This window comes from Ascaphus truei, chromosome 13, assembly GCF_040206685.1.
Source record: "Ascaphus truei isolate aAscTru1 chromosome 13, aAscTru1.hap1, whole genome shotgun sequence".
Lineage (NCBI taxonomy): Eukaryota > Metazoa > Chordata > Amphibia > Anura > Ascaphidae > Ascaphus > Ascaphus truei.
Window position 1 is genome coordinate 36,067,156 of NC_134495.1, and position 19,568 is coordinate 36,086,723.

Consider the following 19,568-nt stretch of genomic DNA (forward strand, 5'->3'; position numbering starts at 1 on the left):
TCTCTTCTTCCCCTCCCCCTCTCCACACCCCTCCCCTTCCTCCCCCTCTCCCCTTCCTCCCCCTCTCCACCCTCTTCATCATCATCCCTCCCCTCTTCTTGACCCCCTCCCTCCCTTCACCCCCACCTCTCTCTTTTCACCTCCCCTCTCTCTCTCTTCGATCCCCCACTCCTACCCCCCCCCCACTCATACCCACCCTCTCTCCTCATCTCCCCTCTCCCTCTCTTCTCCTCCCCTCTCTCTGTTTCTCCCACCCTCTCTCTCCCTTTCCCTCTCTGTCTCTGCCCTCCCTCTCTCAGTCCCTGCAGTCTCTGTCTCTCGCAGACTCTCGGTTAAAGTCTCGGACATGCATCGTTCTGAACGCTCTCGGGAGTAACGTGTCTCTGCACGAGCTGGACGTCAGTGGGAATGCCATGTCAGATATGGGGGCAAAGATGCTGGCCAAAGCCCTACAGATCAATACTTCTGTGCGGTGAGTATTAATGATCAATACTTCTGTGCGGTGAGTATTACTGATCAATACTTCTGTGCGGTGAGTATTACTGATCAATACTTCTGTGCGGTGAGTATTACTGATCAATACTTCTGTGCGGTGAGTATTACTGATCAATACATCTGTGCGGTGAGTATTACTGATCAATACCTCCCTGCGGTGAGTATTATAGATCAATACTTCTGTGCGGTGAGTATTACTGATCAATACTTCTGTGCGGTGAGTATTACTGATCAATTCCTCCCTGCGGTGAGTATTACAGATCTATACTTTTGTGCGGTGAGTATTACGGATCAATACCTCCCTGCGGTGAGTATTACAGATCAATACTTCTGTGCGGTGAGTATTACTGATCAATACCTCCCTGCGGTGAGTATTACAGATCAATACTTCTGTGCGGTGAGTATTACTGATCAATACCTCCCTGTGGTGAGTATTACAGATCAATACTTCTGTGCGGTGAGTATTACTGATCAATACCTCCCTGCGGTGAGTATTACAGATCAATACTTCTGTGCGGTGAGTATTACTGATCAATACCTCCCTGCAGTGAGTATTACAGATCAATACTTCTGTGCGGTGAGAATTACTGATCAATACCTCCCTGCGGTGAGTATTACAGATCAATACTTCTGTGCGGTGAGTATTACTGATCAATACCTCCCTGCGGTGAGTATTACTGATCAATACCTCCCTGCGGTGAGTATTACAGATCAATACTTCTGTGCAGTGAGTATTACAGATCAATACTTCTGTGCGGTGAGTATTACTGATCAATACTTCTGTGCGGTGAGTATTACTGATCAATACCTCCCTGTGGTGAGTATTACTGATGAATACCACACTGCAGTGAGTATTACAGATCAATACCTCCCTGCGGTGAGTATTACAGATCAATACTTCTGTGCGGTGAGTATTACTGATCAATACCTCCCTGCGGTGAGTATTACTGATCAATACCTCCCTGCGGTGAGTATTACAGATCAATACTTCTGTGCAGTGAGTATTACAGATCAATACTTCTGTGCGGTGAGTATTACTGATCAATACTTCTGTGCGGTGAGTATTACTGATCAATACCTCCCTGTGGTGAGTATTACTGATGAATACCTCCCTGCAGTGAGTATTACAGATCAGTACCTCCCTGCGGTGAGTATTACAGATCAGTACCTCCCTGCAGTGAGTATTACAGATCAGTACCTCCCTGCAGTGAGTATTACAGATCAGTACCTCCCTGCAGTGAGTAATACAGGTCAGTACCTCCCTGCAGTGAGTATTACAGATCAGTACCTCTCTGCAGTGAGTATTACAGATCAGTACCTCCCTGCAGTGAGTATTACAGGTCAGTACCTCCCTGCAGTGAGTATTACAGATCAGTACCTCCCTGCAGTGAGTATTACAGATCAGTACCTCCCTGCAGTGAGTATTACAGATCAGTACCTCCCTGCAGTGAGTATTACAGATCAGTACCTCCCTGCAGTGAGTATTACAGATCAGTACCTCCCTGCAGTGAGTATTACAGATCAGTACCTCCCTGCAGTGAGTATTACAGATCAGTACCTCCCTGCAGTGAGTATTACAGATCAGTACCTCCCTGCAGTGAGTATTACAGATCAGTACCTCTCTGCAGTGAGTATTACAGATCAGTACCTCTCTGCAGTGAGTATTACAGATCAGTACCTCCCTGCAGTGAGTATTACAGATCAGTACCTCTCTGCAGTGAGTATTACAGATCAGTACCTCTCTGCAGTGAGTATTACAGATCAGTACCTCCCTGCAGTGAGTATTACAGATCAGTACCTCCCTGCAGTGAGTATTACAGATCAATACTTCTGTGCGGTGAGTATTACTGATCAATACCTCCCTGCGGTGAGTATTACTGATCAATACCTCCCTGCGGTGAGTATTACAGATCAATACTTCTGTGCAGTGAGTATTACAGATCAATACTTCTGTGCGGTGAGTATTACTGATCAATACTTCTGTGCGGTGAGTATTACTGATCAATACCTCCCTGTGGTGAGTATTACTGATGAATACCTCCCTGCAGTGAGTATTACAGATCAGTACCTCCCTGCGGTGAGTATTACAGATCAGTACCTCCCTGCAGTGAGTATTACAGATCAGTACCTCCCTGCAGTGAGTATTACAGATCAGTACCTCCCTGCAGTGAGTATTACAGATCAGTACCTCCCTGCAGTGAGTAATACAGGTCAGTACCTCCCTGCAGTGAGTATTACAGATCAGTACCTCTCTGCAGTGAGTATTACAGATCAGTACCTCCCTGCAGTGAGTATTACAGGTCAGTACCTCCCTGCAGTGAGTATTACAGATCAGTACCTCCCTGCAGTGAGTATTACAGATCAGTACCTCCCTGCAGTGAGTATTACAGATCAGTACCTCCCTGCAGTGAGTATTACAGATCAGTACCTCCCTGCAGTGAGTATTACAGATCAGTACCTCCCTGCAGTGAGTATTACAGATCAGTACCTCCCTGCAGTGAGTATTACAGATCAGTACCTCCCTGCAGTGAGTATTACAGATCAGTACCTCTCTGCAGTGAGTATTACAGATCAGTACCTCCCTGCAGTGAGTATTACAGATCAGTACCTCTCTGCAGTGAGTATTACAGATCAGTACCTCTCTGCAGTGAGTATTACAGATCAGTACCTCTCTGCAGTGAGTATTACAGATCAGTACCTCTCTGCAGTGAGTATTACAGATCAGTACCTCCCTGCAGTGAGTATTACAGATCAGTACCTCCCTGCAGTGAGTATTACAGATCAGTACCTCTCTGCAGTGAGTATTACAGATCAGTACCTCTCTGCAGTGAGTATTACAGATCAGTACCTCCCTGCAGTGAGTATTACAGATCAGTACCTCCCTGCAGTGAGTATTACAGATCAGTACCTCCCTGCAGTGAGTATACAGGACTTCAAACACATACACAATTTACTGCAGTTAGTTTACAGACCTAACCTCTCTCTCTCTCTCTGTCTTTCTCATCTCCCCATCTTTTTTCTTTATTATTCCTTCTCCCCCCTCCTGTCCCCTCCTCTCCCGTTCCCTCCCCCTCCTCTCCCATTCCCTCCCCCTCCTCTCCCATTCCCTCCCCCTCCTCTCCATTCCTCCCCCTCCTCTCCCATTCCCTCCCCCTCCTCTCTCATTCCCTCCCCCTCCTCTCTCATTCCCTCCCCCTCCTCTCTCATTCCCTCCCCCTCCTCTCTCATTCCCTCCCCCTCGGCTCCTCTTCCCCCCTCTGCTCCTCTCCCCTCCTCTGCTCCTCTCCCCTTTCTCCTCCCCCCTGCCACCCTTTCCGCCCTCCCCCTCCTCTACCTCTCCCCCTTCCGCTCAATCCCCCCCACCTGTCAGGTCTGTTCTGTGGGACAGGAACGCAGTTACAGCCTCTGGATTTCTGGACGTGGCGAGAGCCCTTGAGAAGTGAGTGAGAAAGACCCTTCATATATACACTGCCCTCCAAATATACACCGACACCCCCTAAATATACACTGCCCTCCATATATAACGACACCCCCAAATATACACATAGCCACTGAAATATACCCTGACACCCCCAAATATACACTGACCCCCCAAATATACCCTGACACCCCCCAAATATACACTGACCCCCTAAATATACACTGCCCTCCAAATATACACAGACACCCCTAAATATACACTGCCCTGCCAAATATACCCTGACATGCCCAAATATATACTGAGCCACTGAAATATACCATGACACCCCCAAATATACACTGACCAACTCAAATATACACTGCCCCCCCAATATACACTGACCAACTCAAATATACACTGCCCCCCCCAAATATCAACTGACCTACTCATATACTGTATACACCGAACCCCCAAATAAACAATGACACACCCAAATAGACACTGACCCACTCAAATAGACACTGACCCACTCAAATATACACTGACCCACTCAAATATACACTGACCCACTCGGATATATACACTGACCCACTCAAATATACACTGACCCATTCGGATATATACACTGACCCACTCGGATATATACACTGACCACTCGGATATATACACTGACCCACTCGGATATATACACTGACCCACTCGGATATATACACTGACCCACTCGGATATATACACTGACCCACTCGGATATATACACTGACCCACTCGGATATATACACTGACCCACTCGGATATATACACTGACCCACTCGGATATATACACTGACCCACTCGGATATATACACTGACCCACTCGGATATATACACTGACCCACTCGGATATATACACAGACACAGAGAACAGCCGGGCACTGCCTAAGCATGAATAAAAAGATCCCAGGAGGCTTCCCTATGAATATATATTACCTTAATGGGTCACTAGCTGATATACCCGGCGTTGCTCTGGCTTGCAGGGGCGGGGGGCGTGGAAGGGCGGGAGCATGGAGTGGAAGGGCGGGGGGGGAGCAAGTGGCGTGGGAGGGCTGGGGGGGGCAAGGGGCGTGGAATGGCGGGTGGGCAAGGGGTGGGGGGGCAAAGGGCATGGAAGGGCGGAGGGGGCAAGGGGCGTGGAAGGGTGGGGGGCAAGGGGCGTGGAAGGGCGGGGGGACAAGGGGCATGGAAGGGCGGGGGGGCAAGGGGCGTGGAAGGGCAGGGAGGGGGGTTCAAAGGGCAGGGAGGGGGGGGCAAAGGGCAGGGAGGGGGGCAAAGGGCAGGAGGGGGAGGCAAAGGGCAGGGAGGGTGGTGGCAAAGGGCATGGAGGGCGGGCAAAGGGCAGGGAGGGGGGGCAAAGGGCAGGGAGGGGCAAAGGGCAGGGAGGGGGCAAAGGGTGGGGGGGGCAAGGGGCAAAGGGCAGGGGGGGAGTCAGGGACACATGAAAGAACCATTCTCCTGCGTTTCCTCACCTTGCACCCGTCCGCGCTCTCCTCTTCCTCCGGGTACCGGCCGCCCTCCTCCTCCACCTCGGGCTCCTCAGCAGTGTCCGTGACCCCCGGCGAGGCTGAGACGCTCCGGTGAGGAGGTGCTGTGCCCCGGCGTTGAACATGCCCTTTACAGGAGAGGCGAAGAGAGCCGGAGGAGCGCTCCCGGGGTTGGGGAGCTGGGGAGCGGCCTGTGGATGTGATAGCCGCAGAGAGCGTGCTCTGTGTGTGTGTGTGTGGGGGGGGACTTGTAGTGGGAGCGGTGTGTGTGAGGAGAGCGCCGGGGAAGGGTGAGAGCCGGGGGGAGGGAGCGGCCTGTTGGAGGTGAGAGCCGGGGAAGGGTGAGAGCCGGGGGGAGTTGAGAGCCGGGGGAGGTGGAGCCGGGGAAGGGTGAGAGCCCGGGGGAGGTGAGAGCCCGGGGGAGGTGAGAGCCGGGGAAGGGTGAGAGCCGGGGAAGTGTGAGAGCCGGGGGGAGGTGAGAACCAGGGAAGGGTGAGAGCTGGGGGAAGGGATTGGCCTGTGGGAAGTGAGAGCCGGGGAAGGGAGCGGCCTGTGGGAGGAGAGAGCGTGCTCTGGGGGGCCAATGAGAGCCGTGGGGGGGCGGGACACAGGGGGGCAGACACACCGGCAATGAGAGCCGTGGGAGGGCGGGAGGACCGACAGACCAATCAAATGGTCTCCAGACACTCACATCCAAGATTTTCAAAAATATATATATAGGTAAGAGTCCCCCAACACAATAAAATACGCACCAACGCGTTTCAGGCCAGTTGCCCTTTATAAAGGGTGCGTATTTTATTGTGTTGGGGGTCTCTTATGACCCAATAAAGGTAATATTTGTTCATATGTGAGCCTCCTGTGGATCTTTTCATTCATGTATTAGCAGTGCCCGGCTATTCTCTGTGTCTGTGTATCACTCCCCCCCCCTGGCAGACTGGGCCACGCCACCTGACTTCTGTTTCTGTGGACTATATTATATGCTGGACTTTTATACTGGTTCTGGGGAAATGTTTATTGGGCCATCTTGGCTATTTTGTGTTTGGCCCGAGGCAAGGCCCAGTTTCCTCTCCCTTATTCATGGGCATTAATACCATTATCCAGACTGAGAAGGAGGATATTGTGGGTTTCGTTCCTGATATATGTGGGCACCGTTCATTTCTGAAGCGCTGGATCTATCTTGCTGGCAGACTCAAATATACACTGACCCACTCAGATATACACGGACCCCTCAGATATACACGGACCCCCTCAGATATACACTGACCCACTCAGATATACACTGACCCACTCAGATATACACTGACCCCCTCAGATATACACGGACCCCCTCAGATATACACTGACCCCCTCAGATATACACTGACCCCCTCAGATATACACTGACCCCCTCAGATATACACTGACCCCCTCAGATATACACTGACCCCCTCAGATATACACTGACCCCCTCAGATATACACTGACCCCCTCAGATATACACTGACCCCCTCAGATATACACTGACCCCCTCAGATATACACTGACCCCCTCAGATATACACTGACCCCCTCAGATATACACTGACCCCCTCAGATATACACTGACCCCCTCAGATATACACTGACCCCTCAGATATACACTGACCCCCTCAGATATACACTGACCCCCTCAGATATACACTGACCCCCTCAGATATACACTGACCCACTGAAATATGCAATGACACCCCCAATAATAGTCCCCCTCAAATATACACTGACCTACTCAAATATACACTGATCCTCTTAAATATACATTGACACCCCCAATAATACACTGACAAGCCCCCCAATATACACTGACCCCCCAAATATATACACTGACCCACTAAGTATCTCTCTTCTCTCCTAACCTGTTCCCCTTCCTTCCCTTGGGGTATCTCTCTACCTCCTGCCCCATAACACCCGGGGGTTTCCCTTTTCTCCCCTCCCCCCCTCACTCTCTTCACCCGGGGTATCCCCCCTCCCCACCTCCCCAGGAATCGGACGCTGAGGTTCATGTCCTTCCCAGTGGGGGATATCAGCCAAGCGTATCAGAGACATCCTGAGAGAGCCGAGAGCAGCCTGGAGGAAGGTGTGAGCGGCGGGGTGCTGGGGACTTGGGGGGTGGTGGGGAGAGGGGTGCTGGGGGCTTGGGGGGTGGGGGGGAGAGGGTGAGCTATCTCTTACCCACAGGAGAGACACCGAGCCCTCACTGTGCACTCTCTGCCCCTCCTGTCTGTCTCTCTCAGATACATAGCTGTCTCCTTCGGAACGCTCAGACTCTCGCAGTCTCTGACCAAAGAGCGCTGCGTCTGCAGCAGGGCGTCACGCACAGCGCGGAGCAGGTAGCGCGCGTCTCAATCCCTCCTGCCTGTCTCACTATCATTTCCTTTCTTTAGGTCTCACCTCTCCTCCCTCGCGCTCTCTCCTCCCTCGCGCTCTCTCCTCCTCGCGCTCTCTCCTCCCTCGCGCTCTCTCCTCTCTCGTTCTCTCTCTCGCGCACTCCCTCTCCTCTTGCGAGCTCTCTCCCCTCTCGCGTGCGCTGTCTTTTCTCGCATGCGCTCTCTCCTCTTGCACGCTCTCTCTCGTCCCTCTCGTGCGCTCTCCCTCTCGTGCGCTCTCTCCCGCCTCTCCCCCCTCGCTGCTTCGCTCTCTCTCTTGCGCCCGTACGAATCTCCCCAGACAAAGAGCGTGTCTGTGCCTGTCTCGCAGATGCTTCAGACGCTCTCGGGAATGATTCAGGACCATATCTACGCTCTGCGTTCCTGCGATCTGAGACGGTCTGTGAGGACATCGTGTGTGCGAGACAGCTCCTCCGAGACGCCACAAACTGCGAGAGCGGGAGCACTCGCAGCATCACTGTAGAGACACACACAGTCTCTTTTCCTCCCTCACACTCACGTTTTACCCGTCTCTCGCCCGTCAACAGCACTCCCCCCTCTCTCTCTCTCTCACACACAGATCCAGTCTCTATACGCACGACTCGCTCTCGCCCGAGAGGCCGCTCTCTCTCTCCACTCTCTCTCACACGACTCCTCTCTCACACTCCTCTCAACTCACACACCCTCTCACTCCCCGCCCTCTCTCACACGACACAAACACTCCTCTCCACACCCACGCCCTCTCTCACACACCACACACTCCCCTCTCCCACCACATCTCTCTACACTCACCCTCTCTCACTCACACACTCCCCCCTCTCTCTCACACACTCCCCCCTCTCTCTCACACACTCACTCCCCCCCTCTCTGTCACACACTCACACCCCCCCTCTCTCACACATCCCTCTCACACCCTCTCACACACTCCCCATCGCACTCACACCCCCCCCACACTCACACACTCCCCCCCGCACTCGACACTCACACACCACACACACTCCCTCTCACACACACACACACACTCCCTCTCACACACACACACACACTACCTCTCACACACACACACTCCCTCTCACACACACACACACTCCCCACTCACACACACACTCCCACTCACACACACACTCCCACTCACACACACACACTCCCTCTCACACACACACACTCCCCTCTCACACACACACACTCCCTCTCACACACACACACACACTCCCACTCACACACACACTCCCACTCACACACACACACTCCCTCTCACACACACACACACACACACACACACACTCCTCTCACACACACACACACACACTCCCTCTCACACACACACACACACTCCCTCTCAGGCTGCGTCCATAGATGGACCAGCCGTGCTGAGGCGTGCGGACGCTCCGCGCTGAGCCCCTGCATCCTCAATGAGGATGCCTTGAGAGGGGGCTCACACGAGCGTCCGCAGGCGTGCTGAGGCGTTGGAGGTTTCAGCCGAGCGCCAAGCTGTTTTTCAGCGCGCTGTCGGCTGAAAACCTCCAATCACTGCACAGCAGCGTCAACGTCACGGCACCGTGACGTCGGCGCCGTGACATTGACATCAGTGCGTCGCAGGCGATTGGCCCAGCGACGTCACTGCCCCGCCTCCAACCACCTCCCCCCGGCTCCCCCGCGCACGGCTGGCTCGCCTGCAAGTCCGTGCAATCGCGCTGACTGAAGCAGGCGAGCCTCAGCGTTAGCGCGCCTCCGCTCTCCCCACACCTCTATGGCCCGGGCCTCACACACACACACACTCCCTCTCACACACACACACACACTCCCTCTCACACACACACACACTCCCTCTCACACACACATACTCCCTCTCACACACACACACACTCCCTCTCACACACACACACACACACACACACACTCCCTCTCACACACACACACTCCCTCTCACACACACACACACACACACACTCCCTCTCACACACACACACACACACACATACACTCCCTCTCACACACACACACACACACACACTCCCTCTCACACACACACATACACAGTCCCTCTCTCACACACACACACACACACACACTCCCTCTCACACACACACTCCCTTTCACACACACACACACACACACACACACACACACACACACACACACACACACACACACACACTCCCTCTCTTACACACACACACACACACACACACACACACACACACACACACACACCACACACACACACACACACACACACTCCCTCTCACACACACACACACTCCCTCTCACACACACACACCACACACACACTCCCTCTCACACACACACACTCCCTCTCACACACACACACACACTCCCTCTCACACACACACACTCCCTCTCACACACACACACTCCCTCTCACACACACACACACACACACACACACACTCCCTCACACACACACACACACACACTCCCTCTCACACACACACACACACTCCCTCTCACACACACACACACTCCCTCTCCCTCTCACACACACATACACACTCCCCCTCACACACACACACGCTCCCTCTCACACACACACACACACTCCCTCTCACTCACACACACTCCCTCTCACACACACACACACTCCCTCTCACACACACACACACTCCCTCTCACACACACACACACTCCCTCTCTCACACACACACACTCCCTCTCACACACACACTCCCTCTCACACACACACTCCCTCTCACACACATACACACACTCACACACTCCCTCTCACACACACACACACACACTCCCTCTCACACACACACACTCCCTCTCTCTCACACACACACTCCCTCTCTCTCACACACACACTCCCTCTCTCTCACACACACACTCCCTCTCTCTCACACACACACTCCCTCTCTCTCACACACACACACACTCCCTCTCTCTCACACACTCCTCTCTCACACACACACACTCCCTCTCTCACACACACACACTCCCTCTCTCTCACACACATACTCCCTCTCACACACACACACTCCCTCTCTCACACACACACTCCGCCTCTCTCACACACACACTCCGCCTCTCTCACACACACACACTCCGCCTCTCTCTCACACACACACTCCGCCTCTCTCACACACACACACATTCCGCCTCTCTCACACACACACACACTCCGCCTCTCTCACACACACACACTCCGCCTCTCTCACACACACACACTCCGCCTCTCTCACACACACACACTCAGCCTCTCTCACACACACACACACCTCAGCCTCTCTCACACACACACTCAGCCTCTCTCACACACACACTCAGCCTCTCTCACACACACACACTCCGCCTCTCTCTCACACACACACACACACACACACACACTAAGCCTCTCTCACACACACACTTAGCCTCTCTCTCACACACACACTCAGCCTCTCTCACACACACACACACACACTCAGCCTCTCTCACACACACACACTCAGCCTCTCACACACACACACTCAGCCTCTCTCACACACACACCCACGCTCTCACACACACACCCACGCTCTCACACACACACCCCCGCTCTCACACACTCCCCCGTTCTCACACACTCCCCCTACCTCTGTCTCACACTCCCTCTCTCTCTTTAGCTGTTACCACGTCTCTTGGAAGCAGGCAGCTGGCTCTCCCCTTCCGGTCCCGCTCAGCGACTCTTAGAGACTGTTTCATTTGAGCTGTCTCGTGCAGTGGACAGAGAGCTGCAGGTACTGAGACCCCAGGATGTCTCTCTGAGCTGCATCTGGTGGGTGTCTCTCTCTCTGACAGATCTCCCCCATCTCTCTCCCCCACTTTCTCTCCCCTGTTCCCCCACGCTCTCTCCCTCCTCTATTTCCCCCTCTCCTCCTTCTGTCTCTTTATATATCCTCCGTTTTCTTCCCCTCTCCCCCCCATCCTCTCCGCTCCCCCCTCTTTCCCCCCCCCTTCTCACTCTCCCCCCTTCCCTTCTTCCCACTTCCCTCCTCCTTCTCCGCTCCCCCTCTCCCCCCCCTTCTCCTCTCCCCCCTTCTCCTCTCCCCCCTTCCCCCCCTTCTCCTCTCCCCCTTCCCCCCCTTCTCCTCTCCCCCCTTCCCCCCCTTCTCCTCTCCCCCTTCCCCCCCCTTCTCCTCTCCCCCCTCCCCCCCTTCTCCTCTCCCCCCCTTCTCCTCCCCCCCTTCTCCTCTCCCCCTCATCACCCCTCTCCCCCTCCCTCCTCTGCTCCTCTCCTCCTCCCACCCTCCCCTCTCTCCTCCCCCCCTCCCCTCTCTCCTCCCCCTCCACCCCCTCTCTCCTCTCCCTTCCCCCTCTCTCCTCTCCTTCCCCCCGCCTCGATCCTCTCCTTTCCCCTCTACTCATCTCCTTCCCCCCCTCGCTCCTCTCCTTCCCCCCTGCTCTTCTCCTTCCCCTGCTCTTCTCCTTCCCCCTCCCCCGCCCGCTCCTCTCCCTCCCTCCCCCTTCTCTCCGCAGACTATGGCAGACTCCATGTGGGAAGCGACACAGGATCTGTTCCCTGCAGCAGCGCGGGACGAGCAGAGAGGAGGTGCGATGCTCTGCAGGCTAAGGGAGCAGCATGGGCTCAGCCCCCCCCACATCCGAGAGATGCTCCGGCAGGTGGGGGGCGAGATACACAGCAAGCTGAGGTGAGGGGGGGACAGACACAGCAAGAACAGGGAGGGGGGGGGCAGACACAGCAAGAACAGGTGAGGGGGATAGACATTCAGCAAGAACAGGTGAGGGGGATAGACATTCAGCAAGAACAGGTGAGGGGGATAGACATTCAGCAAGAACAGGTGAGGGGGGACAGACACTGCAAGAACAGGTGAGGGGGGCAGACACTGCAAGAACAGGAGAGGGGGGCAGACACTGCAAGAACAGGTGAGGGGGGGGACAGACAGCAAGAACAGGTGAGGGGGGACAGACACTGCAAGAACAGGTGAGGGGGGGACAGACACTGCAAGAACAGGTGAGGGGGGACAGACACACAGCAAGAACAGGTAAGGGGGACAGACACACATCAAGAACAGGTGAGGGGGGACAGACTCACAGCAAGAACAGGTGAGGGGGGACAGACACTGCAAGATCAGGTGAGGGGGGACAGACACACAGCAAGTTCATGTGAGGGGGACAGACATTCAGCAAGAAAAGGTGAAGGGGATAGACATTCAGCAAGAACAGGTGAGGGGGGACAGACGCTGCAAGAACAGGTGAGGGGGCAGACACACAGTAAGAACAGGTGAGGGGGCAGACACACAGCAAGAACAGGTGAGGGGGCAGACACTGCAAGAACAGGTGAGGGGGCAGACACTGCAAGAACAGGTGAGGGGGGGACAGACAGCAAGAACAGGTGAGGGTGGACAGACACTGCAAGAACAGGTGAGGGGGGGACAGACACTGCAAGAACAGGTGAGGGGGGACAGACACACAGCAAGAACAGGTGAGGGGGGACAGACACACAGCAAGAACAGGTGAGGGGGGACAGACACACAGCAAGAACAGGTGAGGGGGGGCAGACACACAGCAAGAACAGGTGAGGGGGGACAGACTCACAGCAAGAACAGGTGAGGGGGGGACAGACACACAGCAAGAACAGGTGAGGGGGGACAGACTTGAACAGGTGAGGGGGGAAAGACACTGCAAGATCAGGTGAGGGGGGACAGACACACAGCAAGTTCATGTGAGGGGGACAGACACTGCAAGAACAGGTGAGGGGGGACAGACACTGCGAGAACAGGTGAGGGGGGGACACGCACTTCAAGAACAGGTGAGGGGGATAGACAAACACTGCAAGAACAGGTGAGGGGGGACAGACACACAGCAAGAACAGGTGAGGGGGGGACAGGCACAGCAAGAACAGGTGAGGGGGGACAGACACTGCAAGAACAGGTGAGGGGGGGACACGCACTTCAAAAACAGGTGAGGGGGATAGACAAACACTGCAAGAACAGGTGAGGGGGGACAGACACACAGCAAGAACAGGTGAGGGGGGGACAGACACACAGCAAGAACAGGTGAGGGGGATAGACAAACACTGCAAGAACAGGTGAAGGGGACAGACACACAGCAAGAACAGGTGAGGGGGGACAGACACACAGCAAGAACAGGTGAGGGGGGGGACAGGCACAGCAAGAACAGGTGAGGGGACACACATGAAGCAAAAGCAGGTGTGGGGGGGAGTTGTGGTGACGTCTCTGTGTTGGTGTCGCAGGGCCGCACAGCTGTCCCTCATGTCACGTCTCAGTAACTCCGTGCTGGAGCAAGTTCTGCAGGAAATGCAGCGAACACACAGGAAGCTGGTAACTGACCCCGCGAGCGAGAGACACCCCGCGCACGCGCGAGCGAGAGACACCGCGAGAGAGACACTGCAAGAGAGAGAGACACAGCGAGAGAGAGACACACCGCTAGAGAGAGAGAGAGACACAGCGAGAGAGAGACACACCGCTAGAGAGAGAGACACAGCGAAAGAGAGACACAGCGCGCGCGCTGTGCGCGTGAGAGACACCGCACGTGAGAGAGAAACACCGTGTGTGAGAGAGACACCGCTAGAGAGAGAGAGAGAGAGAGAGACACAGAGCGCGCGCGTGAGAGAGAAACACCGCGTGAGAGAGAAACACTGTGTGTGAGAGAGACACCGCACACGTGTGAGAGAGACACTGCGCTTGAGAGAGACACTGCGTGTGTGAGAGAGAGACACTGCGCGAGAGAGATCGCATGAGACCACGCTTGGTGAGAGAGACTGCACATGAGAGAGACCGTGCACAAGACACTGCACGTGTGAGAGAGACCCCACTGGACTGCACGAATGACCCCTCGAGAATGCACGTGCATGAGAGACTCCATGGGACTGCACGAGTGACCCCTCCAACGTACGCACACAAGACCCCATGGGACTGCACGAGAGACCCCATGCGTTAGAGAGAGAGGCCACGCACAGGAGACCCCACGGGACTGCAAAAGACAGCACGAGACAGTACTTGGACTACAACAGACCGAGACCGCACAGGACAAGAGAGAACACGATCTTGTACAACACGGCACAGAGACATCCATCTTATAACCTGCTCCCCCCCTCCCCTTCTACCTCGCTCTACCTCCCCCCCCTCCCCTTCTACCTCGCTCTCCTCTCCCCCCTTAGTCCCGTCACAGGTCCCAGCTGCAGTGTTTGATGGAAGAGGAGCAGAGGATTCTGGGATATCTGCCCCAGACGCCACCCAGGAACAAGCAGGGGTCACACGAGGGAGAAATGTACTCCAGCATTGTAAGAAACACGCCCCACCCACTTAAAAGCCCCTCCACATACAAGCCGCTCCCACTTAAAAGCCCCTCCCACATACAAGGCGCTCCCACTTAAAATCCCCTCCCACATACAAGCCGCTCCCACTTAAAAGCCCCTCCCACATATAAGCCGCTCTCACTTAAAAGCCCCTCCCACTTAAAAGCCCCTCCTTTGCCAATTAGCTTCTGCTTGTAATAAGCCATGGGAACAAACAAGCAATGGGGGAGCATGGGATTAGAGAAGTACATCAGATAAAAACGATATAGTACTGACAATGGTTAGGAAGGTTGGGTAGGGGGTAGAAATTGGGTACTAATGTACTTACACGGCCATGTGTAAGCAAAGACAGTAAATGGTATCTTGCTTTAGGCAGTTCTGGCCCCTCCCAGCGTCAGTGCATGCGAATCAGTATGGTTTAAGAATATCCACAACAAAAAACTCACATACATAAAGGGTGAACCCCTGAGCAGATGAGCCTGAGGAAGCCGATCAGTCGGCGAAACGCGTTGCTCTAAACACTAGCTGATTTTGACCCACGGAGGCTTCCGTAGCCGGATCGCAGAGCAGCCTTTGCAGCCAAGCAGGACAGTTTCTTTCTCCTGCCTCCCGGACGCGGGAACGGTGCAAACAGCTGCTAATACCCGATCCTGGACTGCGTGAGGAGGCCAGGGGTTCACCCTTTATGTATGTGAGTTTTTTGTTGTGGATTTTAACTAATAAATGTTACCTTAAAATCACTCCATTGAAATCGTGCCTCACTTGTTCCCCTCCCCCCTCCACTACAACACCGGGGAGAGACCCTGCCTGACGCCCGAGGACTGGGGAGTGAGTCCCTTGCTGACGTCCAACTTGAGGGCAGTCCCCACTGTGCGGCCAGCAGATGTGGATGGGTTAATTTAACCCCAAAGTTACCAACCCTCTGCAACTGCTCACACTGGGCCGTGTGATTATATATATATAGATATACCATAATACTGAGTTAAGTTATGGTGAGTAAAAAAAGTGACAAAAACCCTCCAAGGGAAAGCAAATATGCAAATACAACTGTATGCTCATCTGTATGTCTTAGGCAGGTCTGCAACCCCACCTTTCCCCCATCATCACCAAGCATACAGCACTTCCACTGCAGCAAGGGATTCTGGGAAATGACATGGGGAAAGGCGGGGTTGCAGACCTGCCTAAGACATGCAGATGAGCATACAGTTGTATTTGTATATTTGCTTTCCTGTGGAGGGTTTTTGTCACTTTTTTTTACTCACCATAACTTAACTCAGTATTATGGTTTAGCCCATCCTTTAGCCTCTTTGCATAACCAGTTAAAATCAACCCCACACCGATGAGACCCATTAAGGTCGAAACAGCTGTCTGTGGATGGTTTTCTGGGTATGCACCTTAACCCTGGCTGTGCTCAAAGCTGTGACCATGCAGCAAGCTTAAGCCTATAGGGAACCATGATAAAAATGTTTTTTTGAGGCAAAAAGTGACACTGTGTGCTCATTTGCATTTCATTTCCCAGAATCCCTTGCTGCAGTGGAAGTGCTGTATGCTGGGTGATGATGGGGAAAGGCGGGGTTGCAGACCTGCCTAAGACATGCAGATGAGCATACAGTTGTATTTGCATATATATATATATATATTCTTAAACCATACTGATTCGCATGCACTGACGCTGGGAGGGGCCAGAACTGCCTAAAGCAAGATACCATTTACTGTCTTTGCTTACACATGGCCGTGTAAGTACATTAGTACCCAATTTCTACCCCCTACCCAACCTTCTTAACCATTGTCAGTACTATATCGTTTTTATCTGATGTACTTCTCTAATCCCATGCTCCCCCATTGCTTGTTTGTTCCCATATCTTTGTAAGGGCTCTGGATTAACCCTTTTTTGTGGTCGAAGCGATGGGATCTTAAAGTTGGCTCAAAGCATCTGCTAGAACAGCGGTGCGCAAACTGTGGGGCGCGACCCCCAGGGGGGGCGCGAGACTGCCGGCGGGGGGGGCGCGGGGTTTACAGAGGCCCCGCGCGCTTCCCGAAGGCACTTAAATTAAGTGCCCGGGGAGCTGCAGGGCCTCTGTAAACCATACTTACCCGTGACTCCGGCGGCTTCCTTCTTGCGTCGCCATGGCAACGCGGCGTCAAAATGACGCCGCGAGGTCATGCGACGTCACGTTGCTATGGCAACGTGACGTCATGACGCCGGAGGGCGGGTCAATGGTGGTTAGGGGGGGCGCGGAAGAGAGGGGACCGCCGGCAGGGGGGCGCAGGGAAAAAAGTTTGCGCCCCCCCTGGGTTAGAGAGCCGTTGTTGATTTGACTGCTACACTGTAAGCACACTTTTGTTTTAAACTCAAGGTAAGCGCCTGGTTGTTTTTTCTAGCTTTTAATAAGCCCCCCATTTGCAATAAGACCCCCTGTTGTTAAGCACCTCCTACCGGTAACAGACTGCTCCCCTTTTTCCCACCTCTCTCTCCTCAGGACACAATGGTGATAAAGAGACGTCTTCACGGCCGGAAAATTCGCCCAGTCTCTGCTTTTATCAGTGAGCACTGCCCCCTGAAATCACAATACACCCCCATATACTCCCCCCATCACAATACACCCCCATATACTCCCCCCATCACAATACACCCCCATATACTCCCCCATCACAATACACCCCCATATACTCCCCCATCTCAATACACCCCCATATACTCCCCCCATCACAATACACCCCCACGTACTGCCCCCGAAATCACAATACACCCCCATATACTCCCCCCATCACAATACACCCCCACATACTGCCCCCGAAATCACAATGCACCCCCATATACTCCCCCCATCACAATACACCCCCACATACTGCCCCCGAAATCACAATACACCCCCACATACTCCCCCATCACAATACACCCCCATATACTCCCCCCATCACAATACACCCCCATATACTCCCCCCATCACAATGCACCCCCATATACTCCCCCCATCACAATGCACCCCCATATACTCCCCCCGAAATCACAATACACCCCCATATACTGCCCCCGAAATCACAATACACCCCCACATACTCCCCCCATCACAATACACCCCCCATCACAATACACCCCCATATACTCCCCCCATCACAATACACCCCCATATACTCCCCCCATCACAATACACCCCCATATACTCCCCCCAGAATCACAATACACCCCCATATACTCCCCCCATCACAATACACCCCCATATACTCCCCCCGAAATCACAATACACCCCCATATACTCCCCCCATCACAATACACCCCCATATACTCCCCCATCACAATACACCCCCATATACTCCCCCCGAAATCACAATACACCCCCACATACTCCCCCCATCACAATACACCCCCATATACTCCCCCCATCACAATACACCCCCATATACTCCCACCGAAATCACAATACACCCCCACATACTCCCCCCGAAATCAGAATACACCCCCACATACTCCCCCCATCACAATACACCCCCACATACTCCCCCCCATCACAATACACCCCCATATACTCCCCCCATCACAATACACCCCCTTATACTCCCCCCATCACAATACACCCCCATATACTCCCCCCATCACAATACACCCCCATATACTCCCCCCATCACAATACAGCCCCATATACTCCCACCATCACAATACACCCCCATATACTCCCCCCATCACAATACACCCCCATATACTCCCCCCAACACAATACACCCCCATATACTCTCCCCTTCACAATACACCCCCATATACTCCCCCCATCACAATACACCCCCATATACTCCCCCCATCACAATACACCCCCATATACTCCCCCATCACAATACACCCCCATATACTCCCCCATCACAATACACCCCCATATACTCCCCCATCACAATACATCCCCATATACTCCCCCATCACAATACACCCCCATATACTCCCCCATCACAATACATCCCCATATACTCCCCCATCACAATACACCCCCATATACTCCCCCATCACAATACATCCCCATATACTCCCCCCATCACAAAAGATCCCCATATACTCCCCCCATCACAATACACCCCCATATACTCCCCATCACAATACACCTCCATATACTCCCCATCATAATACACCCCCTATATAATCCTGTTGCAGCATACATGCAACTACACACGCGGGTTTCTTGACAAGTCTTATTTATTTAGCCTTAAAATATATACAGCACACAAAACAAAAATAGATTTTCTTCAGCAGACAAAACAAAATTCCTTGTCTTCAGCATGGTAAACAAAAGAGCTTCTCTTCAGCATGGTAAACACAACAGTTCATAACACATGTACTTTGCAAAACAGACCTCAAATCAAGCTGTTCTCTCTCCAGAGTTTCAGGGTATTTCTTCAGACAGTATACAAAAAGACAGACCTTATACTGTAGCAGTAATCTAGTTCAGTATTCCACTCCTGTCTCCTGACCAGCTAGCCTGCATGTGTGCACATCCTGGGGTTTTTAACACACCTTGATTAGGCAGCTCG

At 53.5% G+C, this 19,568-nt stretch overlaps 1 protein-coding gene across 1 annotated transcript in view; it reads left to right on the forward strand.

Annotated features, from left to right (window-relative positions):
• Positions 1 to 19,568, forward strand: part of CARMIL3 (capping protein regulator and myosin 1 linker 3) — a 139,829-nt gene that overhangs the window by 86,514 nt on the left and 33,747 nt on the right. The window contains 12 exon segments of the mRNA XM_075567998.1: positions 300 to 472; positions 3,866 to 3,934; positions 7,409 to 7,490; positions 7,492 to 7,503; positions 7,661 to 7,756; positions 8,124 to 8,181; positions 8,184 to 8,272; positions 11,398 to 11,511; positions 12,251 to 12,423; positions 13,989 to 14,076; positions 14,916 to 15,038; positions 17,534 to 17,597. Of these exon segments, the coding sequence (XP_075424113.1) occupies positions 300 to 472; positions 3,866 to 3,934; positions 7,409 to 7,490; positions 7,492 to 7,503; positions 7,661 to 7,756; positions 8,124 to 8,181; positions 8,184 to 8,272; positions 11,398 to 11,511; positions 12,251 to 12,423; positions 13,989 to 14,076; positions 14,916 to 15,038; positions 17,534 to 17,597 (1,141 nt within the window).